Genomic DNA, 17298 nt, shown 5'->3' with positions numbered 1-17298 from the left:
ATCTTAATGGCTTGCTAGTGTCACCTCTCAACCACTACTTCTGGCAAAAATGCCATGCGTCATCCCGACTCGGCTGTGACCCTCAACAAACAATTTAGTAGGACTGTATCCCTGGACTATAACTCGTACAAGTATTCTTAGTTATTCCCCTTTCCCATCCCGTTTAGGAGAGACAAGGCTAAGGGGCTGGATGTACAGCAGCCCTACCCCTAGGACCATAAAGCCTGGGTAGAGTGTTTGGTTATTTAACAATTTTTTTCTTTTCCCTCTCCCTTGACAGAAATGCAGGGGAGTTTTCTTGGCTCTTTACACTGAGAACCTGGTGGTGCTCTTGGAGGGAAGCGCCACAAAAGGCTGGGAGCTGCCCTAAGACTCTGGCCCCCAGGAATTTCTCCCTCCACACTCGGCTTCTGGCAATTCACCAAACTTACGATTTAGATGTCCCCCTGTCTGTGGCTGTGGTGGCTTTTGCCCCAGGTCGCTCACATTGGCTGAGATTTACCTGTCTCTCCAGATTTGCGGTTGGCGGTTTTCCCCTGAGACCTCAGTTCTTTCATAGATACAAGAAAAGCCCTTGATTTTCAGTTGCTTTCTTCTTGTTGTAGGAGAGGAGTGATGATTTCCAAGGTTTTTGCATTCAGAGCTGAAACCAGCAGTCTAGTGAACTTTCAGATCTCTGTTACGTTTAGATATATCTCTTAACAAACTTTTTTTTTTTTGTTTTAAAATTTTGGTTTTATCGTACTATTATTTTATAGTCAGAACATGTAACCTGGAAACTTTCTCATTATTAGTATTTATGGAAATTAATTCAGAGCAAGAAACATGGTATGTTCATAAGTGTTTAGGATCAAGAGTTATTTATAAGTCAATCTTGCTAATTTTTTAAACATATTCTGCACATCTTTGTTCTTTTTTTATGTACTAGAGGAGTTAAGTTGGAAGTGAAATTGTTTTTAGCAATCATGACAGAATGTCTATCTTTTAAAAATCTTTTTTGCATTTGCCCAGTGGAACTTGCTCAGCTTTTGACTGTTAACATTTTTAATGTTCCCTAATCTTTATTGTATCTCTTGTAGTTAGATTCTATTTTGATCATTTATACTTTAAGATGGAAATTAATCTGTTTTAAATGATATATTTTCCTATGAATTTTTTTGGTCCTTCTTATAACTTATGTCTCTTTTGTTTTTTGCATTAGAGAAAACAACACGTTCATTTTTTTCATTATTTTGTAAGCTTTGTAGTCTCATTTTGACTCTATTGGTTACTCTTGAGTTTTCTAGTTAATTCTCTCTATATCTCTAGTTGGTCTATAGTATCAAATGTGAAACAATATCATTTAAATTCATTTCACTCAATTTTTTACTAGTACTCACTCAATTAAATTTTTTTCATATAACCTTAAGATTGATTCTTATAATTTTATTATTATATGCAGTACATAGCCTTTATTTCTAGAATAGTGCTTCTCAAATTCCTTTAGATTCTTTTTCTGTTTTTGCAATACTGGCTATGAACTTCAGGGTGCTCGATCTACTGCTTGCCCCAGTTTGTCAGTAAGGGTTGAGTAGATAATAGGAACAAATGACCCTCGGATCTCAGTGGGGTCTCACGGTGCCTCTGCTCCTGAGGACGCTCCTGCGAGACTCTGCTTCTGGCTAACGCATCACACCATCTGGAATGGCTGCCACCCTGGTAGAGGACCAGAGAGTGTCTAACCAGAGCCTGGCCTGAACTCTGCTGCCAGAGACACCGTCACTGGAGCAGGGCAGAGGGGTGAATCTTTCTTTTCCTGGGAGGAAAGTACATCGTGAAATGGGTGAGCCTCAGAAAGGGGCATGAATGGGATATTTTCTCACTGGTTTGCACAAACACATTTTCAGACATTTCAAAGAAAACAAGGTGGAGATTGCAGGTGGTCCTGGCACAGCTAAATATCGATTTTGTCTTCCTATGTGAATAACGGATTAGGGTGTAACATTTTTTGTCATTTCCTTCTACATCTAGGTCTGTAGAATTTCATAACTGTTTTTGACATTTAAGGTTTCGAAATTACTTTTAATTTCTCCCTTTAGGGCATTCCCTTTGTTCTGGGAAACTCCCTCCCCAACCCATTTAAAGCCATTCTAGTTAACTTTTTAAAAAATTCAACTACCATTTCAAATTTCCAGGCCCTCATCTTACTTTCTGGATATTTGTTTCCTGCATGGCTTTGTGGGCACAAGGTCTTCTCTTGTCTGTGTGACAGTTCTGGTTTTTAGAATCTTGTTTTCTGCAACATCTCTGTTTCTGCTGGGGGTAGGTTTGTCCTTTGCTCATCTTGGTTCTAGTCCTTCATGTGGGTTTCCACCAACACCAATGGTCTGTTGCTCATTCATACTTCAGGATGGGGGACCGAAAAGCTAACTCCAGACATCACCTCTCCAGGAGTCCACAGGACACTCTGACCCTCTTCTGACCAGAGAGGAGCATCCTCCACCCACATAGCAATTGGAGCTCTGCTGACACTTTTTCTCTTTTAGACTTTAATTTCTTGTCTAATTTCCCTCTTTGTCATTGTGATTTTAATTCTTTGACTGTCATCTTAGGGGACACTCTAGCAAAGAGGAGAAAAACAATTGTGTTCAATCAACCATCTTTAACCAGAAGTCTTCTTTTTTCAACAGAGAAATAGGATACTATTCTATCCTAGTGCACGTTTGAAGTACCTTCTTATGGTAGCATTAAAAAAAAAAAAAAAAAAAAAAAGACCGTACAAGCCTTTATATCAATTAGAAATACAGGGAAGTCTGTTAAGAAATTGCATGTGGGCTGGGCTGTGGCTCAGTGGTAGAGCGCTTGCCTGCATGTATGAGGCAGTGGGTTCCATCCTTAGCACCTCATAAAAATAAATAAAATAAAGATCCATCAACAACTAAAAAAAAAGAAGAAGAAAGAAAGAAATTTCACGAAAGGGGAACAAGTTACCAAGTGAGACTCAGAGTTACAGCCTTTCTGAGTTCAAAAATTACTTTTTCTGGGCGTGGTCTTACTGTCTGAAATCCAGCCGTCTTAGAGGTCTCCATTACATCACCTCCACAGGCAGGTGGAATACAGAATAATGTGTCTTCATTTTGAATATTTGTACAAGTCTCCAAATTGGACCAGAGAAGTATACTGATATTCTTGTGACTGTTCAAACTTCACCAGATAAGAATCTTTGAACCAGTTTGATGACGCAGAATCTTTCAGAAGTTAGAGATGGGAGAGGTGCAGTTCCTTTACATCTTTCTGATCTCTCTCTCTCTCTCTCTCTCTCTCTCTCTCTCTCTCTCTTGGTTGTTGATTAATAAGACTTGCCTTTCAGTGTTAGGTTCTGTGATACTTCATTTAAAAAAATTCTCTTGTCTGTAACTTTACACACACACTCACACACACACACACACACACACACACACACACACATGCTGTATTAGAGTTCTATGCGCAACAGAAGTGATGTGTATATAGAGGAAGGGATTTATGGCAAGGAGCCGGCTCTCACAGTCATGAAGGTTGGCAAGCCCAGACTCTGTGGTGTGGGTAGCAGGCAGATGCAGTTTTGGTTTCTCTCACTTGGTCTTTTTGTTCTATTTAGGTCTTTGATTGGACAAGGCCCACCCACATCATGGAAGGCAAACGGTCTTACTCCTAGTTCACCAATTTAAATGCTAATCTTATTTAAAAACAGCCCCTACCCACAAGTTGCCATGTGAAATCAACCAGCATAGTATCACATCATTACCAGGGAAGATCTTAACATTTATCAATTTGACACTTTTCTAAAGAGCTCAGCTCAGTGTTGGATAGAGCAGGGTGAACCCTTTTGCCGTGCACAGGTCTTTCCTCAGATCCCTATTATCTTCCTTTGCACCCTGGATTGTTCCCTAAAATAAGTGCATTCGTTCTGGTCTTCCCGCATGACCCCTTGTTCCACACATTGGCTCTCACTGACCTTCCTGCATGTCTAAAATCATCACCAGCTTCTTGGAAGCTCAGTATCTGTCCTATCTTTGCTTCGTAGGGTGGTCACAGAGCTCCGCAAGATGGAGTTCGAGAACAGAGAGGAGCAGTTTTTGCATGAACACCTTTTCAGGCATTTCAAAGAAAACAAGGTGGAGATTGCGAGTGCAATAACCAAGCTGTTTCCTTTCCTCATGAGCCTCCGAGACCGCGCCTTCATCTCCGAGCAGATGTTTGATGTAAGTCAGGGGAATTTCCTCAGGACCGGAAACCAGCCCCACACTGCATGATGTCAGACTTCAGGGTGGCAATGGGAACCTTTGCCATCCTGTCAGGAGGCAGTGGGAGAAGTAGGCATCACAGAAAATGTTGCTTTTTCTGCAGTAACTGTTAGTGGGGAGGTGATGGGAGAGGGCAGGCTGGGGAGCAGGAATGCTTCCTAGTGCAGGGCATCTTAGGTACTTTATGCAAATACTAATGTAAACTAAAGGTCTCCCTGGGGATACTGAGGACAAGCTGCCTCTTTGTCTTTAGAATTGTTCCTTGTCATTTGGCTAGGATCACAGTAGGAGAGGGTGATCCCTGGTTTCTAGGAGGCTTTCAGGCCAGTCCAGTCCTGGGGACAGAGCAGCGGTCATTGTCCAGTCACCAGAACATCTTCTCATGGTCTATAGGACACCCCCCCACACACACATAATCTGGCTCTTAGAGCCCCATACAACATTTGACTTTGGACACACTTTTATTCTTCAAAATGGCTTTCCTCTCAACCTCTCAGAGAGCCAGGTTCACAAAACCAAGAGACTATTTTTATGTAAGAAGTCTCCAAACATGCAAAATTCTTGCAATTCAAATTCTCTCGGCACCACCTAAGATTCTTCTATAATCCACAAATCCATAGTGACGTAATTCTCATTCAACGTTTTCCAGCATCTTCAAGAAGCTTGTAGAAACCTGGTCCCCGTGAACGCAGTGGTATATACCGTCCTCAGTGAGCTGGAGAAGACCTTCAGCCTGCCGCTTCTGAATGAACTGTTCAGCAACACCAATCTGACGAACTACCCAGACTTAGTGGAGGTTTCCAGAAGCTTCCTAAATGGTAACAAAAGCTCTCAGTGGTGTTTGGGGTTCAAGTCCAGTCACCCATCATTCACTGCTGCTGAGGAACCTTGGCATGGACACAAGGGTGAGACCAACCTGCCCTGTGTCCTCACGGAGCTCACTCAGGCCCAGTAACCCTAGGACCTGACTTGGGGGCTGGAAACAGAGGGTTTGAGTCTGTATTTGAATGAGGGAGGCATGAGCAATGCCCTTTCTTAGGAAGGAGGAAGCCCTCTCTGACTTACAGACACACAGTCCTAGGCCACTTGCTTCTCCTGAGAGAGAAGTCACAAGGGACAGCTGGTGAAAGCTTCAGTGGGTGGCAGGGAGGGAACACTTTCAGAACCAGGAGACTGGATCATGGAGGGTGGGTTTGGAAGCCGATTTTGGAGGGCCTGATACACCCTGTGCTGAGGAATTTTAAATTTTGTTTTGTTTGGAAATAAAAAAAGCAATAAAGGCTTTTTAAGTAGGAAAAAAATTAGAAGTCAGTATGAAGAATGGAATGTGTTGGTTTGAGGAAACTATACCTTGATTTAAAATAAGAGCTACCTCATTTCCATACAATGATATATCCAAGTCTAAGAAAGGGATAAAGGATATTGAATACCTAGGTACTAATTTTAAGTCAATATTCTATTTGTACCCAGGATCCTTCCAGTTCAAAGTTGCAGAGAGAACTGTGCATATCTCTGTGGGCTCTGATCTCCTCTATGTTAGCTTTCCTGTCACTGTGACAAAATGCCTGAGATAAATAACTTAAATAGAAAAAAAGATTATTATTATTATTTGGCTCATGTTTTTAGTCCATGGTTTCTTAGCACTGTGCCTTTGGCCTTTGGTAGGGCAGAACATTATGGTGGGGAGTTTATTAGCCAGCAAAGAGAGCTGCTTACCACAGGGTGGCTGTGAAGCAGAAAGAGAGAGAGAGAGAGAGAGAGAGAGAGAGAGAGAAGGGCCATGGCCACGCCCCCACTGACCTACCCCCCCCCACGCCCCTTCCTTCCACTAGGCCCCACCTCCTAAAGGATCTTCCACCTTCCAATAGCACCACAGCTGGTGACAAAGTCTTCCACACACAGCAGCCTTGGGGGACACTTAAGATTCAAACCGTCACCCTCTCCATGGACTACAGGGAGCCCCCTCCCTGGCCCCTGTGCCCAGGTCTCCCGTGTTACAGGTCAGGGTTGTCAAGCAAGGGTTCCGCATCCCTGATGACTCACTGTGACGGAGGCTGTGAAAGCTGGTGAGGGCTGGGGTGGCTGGGACCCCTGAGCAGAGGTTGCAGGGAGATCCAGGGCTCTGCAGGTGTCCAGGGAGTGGATCTGGGCCTGGCACAGAGAGCCTCTCATTCAAAAGAGGATTCAGTCCCAAGATGGGGAAAGCAGAGACAATAGGGTGGAACCTGCCATGTGGGATGCCAGAGCTCTGAAAGAAGAGAACCAGAGGGAAAGCCGAGACACAGCGGGATAAAGAGGACCAAGGAGCAGGGCGGGGCAAGGACCCGGGGTGGGGTTCCTCATGGCGTGGAAGCAACAGCAGTGTGGCAGGAAACGAGGAGAAGGAAACGGGGAGAGTGAGGCTCTGGGGGACCTTGGGTGGGGTCCTTGGAATCACTGCCCCTTTCCCAAGGAGAAGCTCACCTGTGCACTGAACACCAGAATCCGCACAAAGGCCCGGGCTCTTCCCTCCTCCCTGGGTCTGGTTAGTTATTTCCTTGTTTTTCTTCAGTTTTCCGTGAGTGCCAGGCTCTCTGGAGTTGGAGTGGAGGCGAGGCTGAAACCACAGACAGACAGCATCCAGGTGCCCGGGGAGGTAATTATGATTTAAATCACCGACTAACTCACCGATGTGTTTGTCTATCCGTATGAAAGGGACATCTCCATCCTCCCCCCACCTCTCCCTCACACAAACCCACTCCTGTGTTCACCTGTGGCTTTGTTCCCAGGTGTGTGGGAGGCAAGCTGGGGAAGGGGCTTCTGAGTGGAGAACCCAAGGACAGAGAGTAATAGAAATGTAGATTAAGGGCACCAAATGGAGTTTCCCCAGTAGCCTCTTTTTTAAAAAATATATTTTTTAATTGTAAACGTATCTTTCATTTTATGTATTTATTTGTTTATATGTGGTGCTGAGGATGGAACCCAGGGCCTCACACATGCCAGGCAAGTGCTCTACCACTGAGCCACAACTCCAGCACCCCCCTGCCCCTCCCCAAGCCCCTTTTTAATCTAAACAAATAGAGACTATAAATGCAGTCAGGTGTCATTAATGATGGGGATATACTGTGAGAAATGTGATTTTAGGTGATTTCTTTCTTGTTTGAACATCAGAAAGTGTACTTACAGCTGAGACAGCTGCAGTGTCCCTAGGCAGCATCACATTATGGAATCACTGTCACACATGAGGTCCGTCCTTGACTGAAATGTCAGGATGTGTTGAGTGATGACTAGCAGGAGGCAGATGGAGAAGAAAGGAATCATTTTAAACCTACTTGCTAGGGAGTGTTAGGAATAATGACATACAGAATAGAGGGGGACAAGATGGAAGGGAGTTCAAAGAATAAATAGGAGATAATTGTGCCAAGAGGTAAGACTATCACGGAGGAAGAGAGAGAGAAATGCAGAAAGATGGCACAAGTCAAAAAGAGGAAGTTGAGTCAAAGAGATCCACAAATAGCTTCATGGTACAGATGCAGTGGTGTGTGAAAACAGGGTTAGAATCAGAAAAAGGAGAGGTAGAGAGGAGGAGAAGGGGCCAGGGGGCCTAGAAAGTGCTAAAGGAAGTGAAATAGAACTGGGTTAGTGCCACACACCTTCCCCCCCAGCAGCGCTGCACTGTGAACATCAGAGGCTAGCTTGACCACATCCAGGCAGGTGTCCAGGTCACCATCAGCTACTAGTCACGTTCCTGTTTCTCTCTCCAGAGCCCCAGAAATCTTCTCTACAAATGGATGAAGGAAGAGAATCAGAAGACATGCCCAGGTTATTACTTTATGATAGAGAAGGTAATAAGAATTTAAATTACCTGTTACCTAAAGTTTTATTTTTCTGTCAACATACATATCTATTCTTTCATTTTCTTTTCTATGCTTCCATCCACCTACCCATTCATCCATCTGTCCATCCATCCATCCACCAATCCATCCATCCATTCACCCATCCATCCACCAATCCATCCATCCACTAATCCATCCATCCACTAATCCATCCATTCATCCATCCATCCATCCACCAATTCATCCATCCACTAATCTATCCATTCATCCATTCATCATCCATCCATCTATCAATTCATCCACTCACTCTCCTTATACCCCCTGTGTACAGACAGACAAACCAGGCCGAGATTTTGGCGGCTTTTGTAAGAAGACACAAACACATAAGAAGGAGGAGTTCAGACTTGGTGAGGTTTTCTTGTGTATAGAAGATAAATAGAGGGAGAATGGAAAATGCAGATAGAACCATTAAATAAATTCCCAAGTGATTGCCAATTTTACCTAAGCAGTCATGCAACTCATCTGTCACCATGTTGGAGTGCACGTTGTCAGGGAAGGAGATAATTTCCACTCTACTTTATGTGGTTGTGCTGGGAACTTGGATATAATGAGTATAACTGCAATGTAAAAAATTCTTATGAAAGACTTTTGAAATGGACCTGGCAAGGGGAAGGGTCCCTGCTCCAGTGTCAATGACAAAAAGATGAGGCCTTTGATGACATGAGAGAAAGATAAGACAGAAAGACTGAATTTGAATGTTTATATTTAAGTTTCATTTCCCCAGGAGATAAGCTCACTCATCCAACAAGGTGCAGCGTTTCCAAGGTGGAGAAAGTCATATTAAGGGAGAACCAGAGCGGGAGACTGCTAAGACAGGGCCTGAGGGGGAGGGCACATGCTGTATATGGTAATGGAGAATGAATGAATGAAAAGTCAGCAGAAAGTGAAAATTGTCTGCACACCAGAAAAGACAGTTTGAGACATCTGGGGCTTGAAAGTCCCTGGACAGAACCAACTTCTGGTATGAGGATGATCACTTTAGCAGAGAGTTTTCAGCTATTAACGTGACACAATACATTCAGGGGCAATTGGCCTTCCCCAGGTGTTCTTATCTACTCCCACCTATAAACGAATGATCCCAAGACACATCTCCAGGCTTGTCTTCTAGCTTCCTTCATCTGTGAGCCTGAATTCATGCAGATAATCCGAGAGTCGTCTGCATTTAGATGCTTTTCAGGAGCATCAGTATGAGACATAACTAAAATCGCACCTGTAACCCTTCCTGACACCGGACCTGCCTCGTGTCTGGGAGTTCGCTGTCAGAACGCTATTTCTCCATTGTCAACCTGGGAGTTATTAAAGACTGGTCCCTCTCCCTCCACTTAGATCATCCAGTTTGGTTGATTCTACCTTTCACATACCTCCCACCATTCATTGCTTTCCATCACCAACACGAAACCTTAGTCAACATTTCCCCCTTCTCTCTGAGATTATAGAAATGACTTCCAGGCTCAGGTTTCCCCTCCTGTCTTGCCCCATCACATGCATTTTGTGGAACCCAATGAGAGGACTCTAAGAAAAATGTGAGTTGGCATAACCTTGCTTTCCTGCTTGAGGCCAATGACCTCTTGCTGTCATAAAGGCTAAATCCATTTTCCTCCCCAAATCTCCAGCTTCATGTCAGCCTCTCCTGCTCTTACTTCAGGGTGAATGGAACCTCTTGAGTGATTTTGATTTTCCTATTCCCCCTTCCCCTCTGAGCCTCTGCACATGCTTAGCCTTGCACCTGGACGCGTCGTCTTGGCCCCTCCCACTCTCCATCCTGCTCCCAAATCTGGTGAAAGCCTGTGAGGTGGCATGACGATCTCCGAGATGTCTTTTCTCCTCCCTGGTTCTAGAGAGCAATAGGATGAGAGATGGGGAAAGAGCACAAAGCCCAGCATCAGGGAAGAAAGGAACTGGGAACGAACACGGGAAAGAAACGAAGCCAGGGGAGAGCGGTCCCAGTGGACCTCATCAGCCAGGCCAGAGGAGGAAGGAGAAGAGGCAGAGACAAAAGGAAGGGGTGAAAACGAGAATGAGAAAAAGGGGTGGAGAGAAGCTGGGTGGGATTTCTGACATCCCCATCAGAGAGCTGAATCATGCAAGACCCCGCTTTCCCCTCACAAAAGCTTCAAATGTAGGCATGCATACCGTTGAAGCCTCTCTTTTACAGATGGAAAAATAAGGCACAGACACGTGTGCAGGTTATTTTTGTAAGGGTGGGGTAGAAGAGGAAGAGCGGGCACAGCATCCTGGGATGTTACTGGGTGTCAGGGGCCTGTCATGCAGTCAGAATAGAAAGAGGAAGCTTCGGTTCCAGAATGGACCAGACCCCGTGTAAGACTGTACAGTTAAATAAGTTGCAGTTAAATAGGAACAAGAAGCTCTGGTGTGACAGTGCCCGGTTTGGTGACCGTCATTACAATGTACAGTGCAGTTCAAAAAGCTAGAAGAAAGTTGTTTGAAAGGTTTCACCATAAAGAAATGATAAATGTCTGGGGGAGATATGTTTAACTTGGTTGAAACACGATGCAGTGTATACCTGCCTTGAACACTGCCTGCTACCCCATTGCATGTAAAAATTTTATGTATGTATGTATCAATAAGAATGAATAAATAGGGCTGGGGTTGTGGCTCAGCGGTAGAGCGCTTTCCTAGCATGTGTGAGGCACTGGGTTCGATTCTCAACACCACATAAAAATAAGTAAATAAAAATGAAGGTTCATCCACAACTTAAAAATATACATATTTTTTAAAAAAAAGACTTTGAAGAAAAAGTAAAATAATGTTGGTGGGAGGGGGAGAAAATTCTAAGTGCGGAGAGCATAGGACTGGAGCCACCCACTAGGAGAGCTGAGGTCCAGCACCAGACAGCTGACCAGACAACAGGAAAGGGTTACAGTGTCCCCAAAAGAAAATGTAAAGAAACAAGAGATGGGAGGAGCCAGGGGAAGAGCGGTCCCACAGTTAAAGAGAACCACAGCTGGGAAGGAGAGAGGATGAGTGGGTAGAACCACGCAGCCAGAGGGAGAGGGGAGGAGCGTCGTTGAGACGGGAAAGAGGTGGAGGCCGACGGAGGCCCTTAGCCTGTGGGACAGACACGTGGTGCCCCTCACAGGTGGTGCCAGCACACTGGGGTGTGTTCAGGCCACGTCCCCCCAGGTTCATCATTTCCTTGTTCTTTTCAGAGCCCTGCGATCCCCAAACTCCCCAGGAGACTCCCGGAGGAGGAGGAGGAGGAGAACCACAGGAGGCTTTTCCTCCACAAGCAGGTGAGGAACAGGGCCCTGAGGACATGGGTTCCCAGTGACCTCAGGAGATCTCTGCTTTCTAGTCAGTGTGGAGGACACCTCCGCCCCCTGCCTGCCTGTCTCCTCTTCATTTTTGCAAAGGTGAGGTGGAATTTTAACCATCTTCTTTTGTTTCAAAACTTCGAGAGATAAGGGATAAAGGCCTGGGACGTCCTGAGGGGAGACGTGCCCCTGTGCTGAGAACTTAGGGCGATGAGAGTGTCAAGTAAAGCTGAGCACCAAGGAACAAGTGCCAGGGTGACAGAGTGAAGTGCACCCCAAACCCAAATATCAGCAGGTCGTGACAGGTGAGGTGGGGACATGGCTTCAGCTCCTTCTGGAAACACAAGGCGCATGGATCTGCGTTTTGGCAGTGGTAGAAATCTTGCAATTTAAGAAACTTGTGTTGGGGAGCATTTGATGAGTGCAGGGTCCCTGGTGTTCTGGATCTTGTGAAAACGAAAGGGCTTTTGTCAAGCTGGGAGAAGAGAGGTTCAAGAATGAGGCAAATATAGAAAATCATAGAAATAATCCAGGCATCCAGGAGGTCACAGTAAAAGAAACACAGGTAGAAAAGGAGAAAGTGAGAGACCAAGAGGGAGGCCCCACCCAGGAGAGGATGGAGCTTCCCCCAACTTTGCTGAGGTTTTCTCCAAAATTCCCCTTTGGGGGTACCTTGACACCTCTCAAGAACGTCATTTCTTTCTGCAGAGGGAGGCAATGACTGTGTGGATATGCGTGGGGAAGAGGAACCACAGGAAGCCCCCTGCTCCTCCCCAGGACATGCACCAGGTAAGGAGGAAGCTGATCCAGCCCTGGGTTGCAGGGTGGGGATGGCCAACACAGGCATTTGCTGTTGGGTTCACACTGAGCCCTCTCTAGATAGTCTTCAGACAGAAGTCTTTGCATTCACCCTGGACTTTATGCTCTTTAAGAAATAAGATCTAGAGACCAAAATTAGGGAAAATTATTTAGGGAGATGAATGTAAACAAATTATAACCACATGGCAAGGAAGCATTGAGGAAACCGTGGAGAGCAGATCAATCAAAACACACATTTTGGGGGCTGGGGTTGTGGCTCAGTGGTAGAGCGCTCACCTAGCATGCCCAAGGCCCTGGGTTCCATCCTCAGCACCATGGGAATGTAAGAAAGATATTGTGTCCACCTAAAACTTAAAAATAAATGAATATTAAATATTTTGAAGAGTAGAAACTGCATGCAAGTGCCGCAGTCTGGCTAGGCACAATTCTCGAGCCACTTATCAAGCAGAAACGAACTTTATTTTTAGAACACACACGCAGCACCACACGAGCTCTTCAGGAATTTCCTCAAAGCCCAACTGCCACCAGCGGCTTCCCACAAGCCTCTCAACCCCGCCACCACTCCTCCTGCTCTTCAGGCCGATTGGCTGGGTCGTGTGGGTGGAGTCAAAAGAGTCCCCCAATGAGCAGCTCCATGGTCTGAAAGGGCGAGGAAACACCCCAATGAGCATCACCGCAGAGGAGCCAATCAGCTGACAGCTGGAAGTTTGCTGGGGCCCCTTTGGCTGTGGCTCTCAACATCTCCCCGTCTCTGTTTAAACAATAAGTATGTGGCTTAGGGACCATGCCTGCCTTCGGGTTTCCAATACTACATATGGTCCTTACCCGTCATTGGATGAGTTGACCTCAAGGATTCAGCCTCCTGTCTTAGGTTGGTACCATTGCAATTGGATCTTACCCGTCATTGACTCCCGGTTCAGCATACAGCCACACCTGTGGATAGGCCTTTGTACCAGCTGGGGGGTGAGGTTCTTTGCCTCACCTCTGTTGGCCCCTGAATTTTAGCTGAACGACCATCACAAGCAGAAGGGAGGAGGATACACCAAGCCAATTGACGGCTCCTTTTGGAAAAATTGTACCACCGATGACACCATCAGCAAAAATACCCCAACACTACCACAAGTCACTGCACCAACAGATAGTTCACAATGCATACAAGTGAGTTCACAATGCATACAAGTGATACATAGTCCAGGCAAGTTCTGCAAGCAGTTCAGTGATAGTTATTGCAGAAGCTGTAGATTGGTTTTATCTCTGTCTTCACTGGCACTGGGATGAAGATAGGAATCCTGGCAATAATGGCTAAAGAAAAAATTATGTAACATTCCAGCAGGCACTAAAAGAAAACAATTTTCTGAACAATTTACATTATCCTGAACAGAATTATTAAATATAACAAAAAGGAAAGTTGAAAGTAAATAAACAGATCTGTTAACCTCTTTTTTTGTTCACATATTAAAACAATCCTCAACAGCTATTTACCCAATTTAAATTAAACCATTTAAATCACGTGAATAAAAAAAAAATTTGGATCCATTTTTTCATGAGCGCTCATCATATATGATATATGGACATACGTACATACAAACATACAACACAAAACACAAGTGTGCACACATAATATAATACATACAACACATAACATAATAGTAAAGGCCTTATAACTTTTTACAGGTGAAATCTCCATTGCAATGTTTAAAAACTCTATAGTAAAAAAATAGAACTGATTAGCAAAACATTAACCTAGGTCTGTATGAGCTCAAAAAACAAAATAGGGAAAGGGCAATAATAAAATAGATATTGAAAAAAGCATATAAAGGCAATAATAAAATAGATATTGAAAAAAGCATCCTGGTTCTGTCATAGATGTAAGGATAGCCAAATTGGAGTTCTGGATATCAGCTGTTATGGATTTGAGCCAAATTATCTTCTTTTTGGTCTGTAGAAATCGCTTTAGTTAGTCTCTCTGGAATCCAAATCGGCTGCTGTTCTCCCTGTGGAAACACACAAACAGACCCCTGACTCCAGACAATCACTGGGTCAGGACCTTTCCATTGTCCTGTTAGAATATCCTTCCAAAGTACCTTGGGCTTATGTACATTTTTGGGACACATATGCCTTTCCGCAGCACTAAGCCCTGATGAATCCAAATTTAAAAAGTTTAGAGTAAAAAGGGTTATTTTAAGTTTATCTTATGGAAAATATACCCCTTCCCAATTCCCTCTTTTTGCTTTAATAAGTACATTTTAATAGTTTGATGACCTCTTTCAACTATGCCTTGTCCCTGTGGATTGTATGGGATTCCTGTTATATGAGTAATGCCAAATGATGAGCAAAATTGTTTAAAAGAGGTAGAAGTATAACCAGGGGCATTATCTGTTTTTAACTGTTTTGGAACGCCCACAGTGGCAAAATTTTGTAAGCAATGAACTATAATATCTTTAATTCTTTCTCCGGCATGAAGGGAGCCCATCAAAAATCCAGAAGAAGTATCAACTGTAACATGCAAATATTTTAATTTTCCAAATTCTGGCAAGTGTGTGACATCCATCTTCCAAATATGGATAGGTATCAGTCCTCTAGGATTGACTCCAAGATTAACTTGTGGTAAAAAGGTCACACAAATTTGACATTGTTTTATTATTTGTCTAGCTTGTTCCTTAGTTATTTTAAAATGCTTTTGTAAAGTATTAGCATTGACATGGAACTTTTTAAGAAAATTTGTAGCTTCTTCTAGTGTAGAGAAAATATGTATGTCATGTGTAGTTTTATCTGCTAAATCATTGCCCAAACTAAGGGCTCCAGGCAATCCTGTATGTGCCCTGATATGTCCTATAAAGAATGGATCTTTTCTGTCCCAGATTAGACTTTGTATAGTGGAAAGCAAAAAGAAAACAGTAGAGGAAAGGGAAATCCTACCAGCATCTTCAAGGGATACTATAGGATTAACTATGTACTGACTATCAGAAAATAAATTAAATAAGAATCTTTAAACATCACAAAAGCTTGTAATACTGCATTAAGCTCTACCTTTTGAGCTGATTGTTTGGGTACTAAAAATGTAAAAGTTTGATCAGGTGTAACTATTGCTGCTGTACCGTTTGACCCATCAGTGAATATATTTGGAGCATTTATGATAGGGGTTTTTCTTGTCATTTTTGGAAAAATTACAGGATGTGATGACCAAAAAGACAATAAAGGATTAGATGGCAAGTGGTTACCAAATGAAACATTAGATTTGCACATGATTATTGCCCAAGTATTTAACTCATTAGCTAACTCATCAATTTGATTCATAGTATATGGAGTAATAATTTTATTGGGAGAAATTCCAAACACTCCCTTTGCTGCTTTTATTCCTTTGAGTATTAATTGTCCTACAGTCTCAGGATACCTAGTAAGAATAGTGTTAGGAGAATAAGATAAATGTATCCATAATAATGGACCTTGTTGCCAACCTGTAGGAATATTTTTTGTTGGTAGTACAATAAATAATAAAGGCAAGCTTATATCAATTCTATCCAAATGCATATTTTCCATATATGTTTCAATGATTTTTAATGCCTTTCTTGCTTCAGGTGTTAACATTCGGGGTGAATTTGGATCTGATGTACCTTCTAGGATATCAAATAAAGGTCCCAACTCTCCTGTTGGTATGCCTAGTCTCCTAATAACTTTTGAAAGTCGTTAAGTGATTTGAGTTGATCTATTCGTTTTTGAATTTTTTTTTTTTTAAAGAGAGAGTGAGAGAGGGAGAGAGAGAGAGAGAATTTTTAATATTTATTCTTCAGTTCTCGGCCGACACAACATCTTTGTTTGTATGTGGTGCTGAGGATCGAACCCGGGCCGCACGCACGCCAGGCGAGCGCGCCACCACTTGAGCCACATCCCCAGTCCTCGTATTTGAATTTTTGGTGGACGGACCATGGTTGAGGATAATAGAAATCCTAAATAATTAATTAGAAAATTTAATTGTACTTTATCTATTGCTATCTCTAGATTATAATTTTTTAATAAGTTTGTAAGTGTGGCATAACATTCTGGCAATGTGTTTTTATCTTTGTGTGCTAATAATACATCATCCATATGGTGAAATATTTGTAGCTCAGGATTTTGATTTCTAAGTGGCTGGATTGCTTTGTTAACATAAATTTGACACATAGTTGGGCTGTTAGTCATCCCTTGAGGGAATACTTTCCATTCATATCTCTGATCAGGACCTTCATGATTCAGTGCAGGATAGTAAATGCAAAACATGGACTATCCTCGGGATGAATTGGAATTGAAAAAAAAAAATCTTTAATATCTATAACTAAAACATACCAGATTTTTGGCAAAGCAGACAATTGAGGAATTCCCGATTGAGCAGGTCCCATAATAACCATCTCATTATTAATGACTCTTAAATCTTGCAATAATCTCCATTTACCAGATTTCTTTTTGATGACAAAAATGGGAGTATTATGGGGAGATACAGAAGGTTGTATATGTCCTTCTACTAATTGTTGTTTGACCAGGTCATGGGCTGCTTGTATCTTTTCTTTAGTCAGGGGCCACTGAGGAACCCATACTGGTCTTTCTGATTTCCAAGTAATTTTTATTGTCTCAGTGACCCCTCCTGAAAATCCAATCCATGTCTGTCTGTTCCTTGATCTATTTGAATTGGTGCTGCTATACCTTGTTCTTGTTCTCCTAATCTTTTTCCTTTCCTAAAACCTTGTCTAGCCATAATAGTGGACACATTTGAATTGATGTTATTTGTTAATGTCAAACCTAATTGATCTAGGACATCTCGTCCCCATAAATTTATGGGAAGGTGATCCAATACATATGGCTGTATAGTTCCTTCACATCCTTCAGGATCCTTCCAATCTAATACCATTGCACTTCTATGGGGATTAGTTGCCACTCCTAGGCCTCGAAGCATTTGAGTGGCTTGTTGTAACGGCCAATGTTTTGGCCATTCTTGACGAGAGATGATGCTAAGGTCTGCACCTGTATCCAGTGGCCCATTAAATTCATGTCCTTGAATATTTAGTTTTAGCAAGGGGCGAGAATCTAAAT

The 17298-nt window shown here is 43.1% G+C and overlaps 1 protein-coding gene across 1 annotated transcript in view; it reads left to right on the top strand.

Moving 5' to 3' along the window:
• Positions 1-17298, top strand: part of Sp140 (SP140 nuclear body protein) — a 65169-nt gene that overhangs the window by 7844 nt on the left and 40027 nt on the right. Inside the window, exons 2-7 of the mRNA XM_076865893.2 lie at positions 4046-4223; positions 4915-5083; positions 6817-6900; positions 8009-8089; positions 11311-11394; positions 12124-12204. Of these exons, the coding sequence (XP_076722008.2) occupies positions 4068-4223; positions 4915-5083; positions 6817-6900; positions 8009-8089; positions 11311-11394; positions 12124-12204 (655 nt within the window). The 5' untranslated portion in view covers positions 4046-4067. The remainder of the gene's footprint in view (positions 1-4045; positions 4224-4914; positions 5084-6816; positions 6901-8008; positions 8090-11310; positions 11395-12123; positions 12205-17298) is intronic.

Source organism: Callospermophilus lateralis, chromosome 9 (assembly GCF_048772815.1).
Source record: "Callospermophilus lateralis isolate mCalLat2 chromosome 9, mCalLat2.hap1, whole genome shotgun sequence".
Lineage (NCBI taxonomy): Eukaryota > Metazoa > Chordata > Mammalia > Rodentia > Sciuridae > Callospermophilus > Callospermophilus lateralis.
This window is presented reverse-complemented; position numbering and strand designations above follow the sequence as displayed.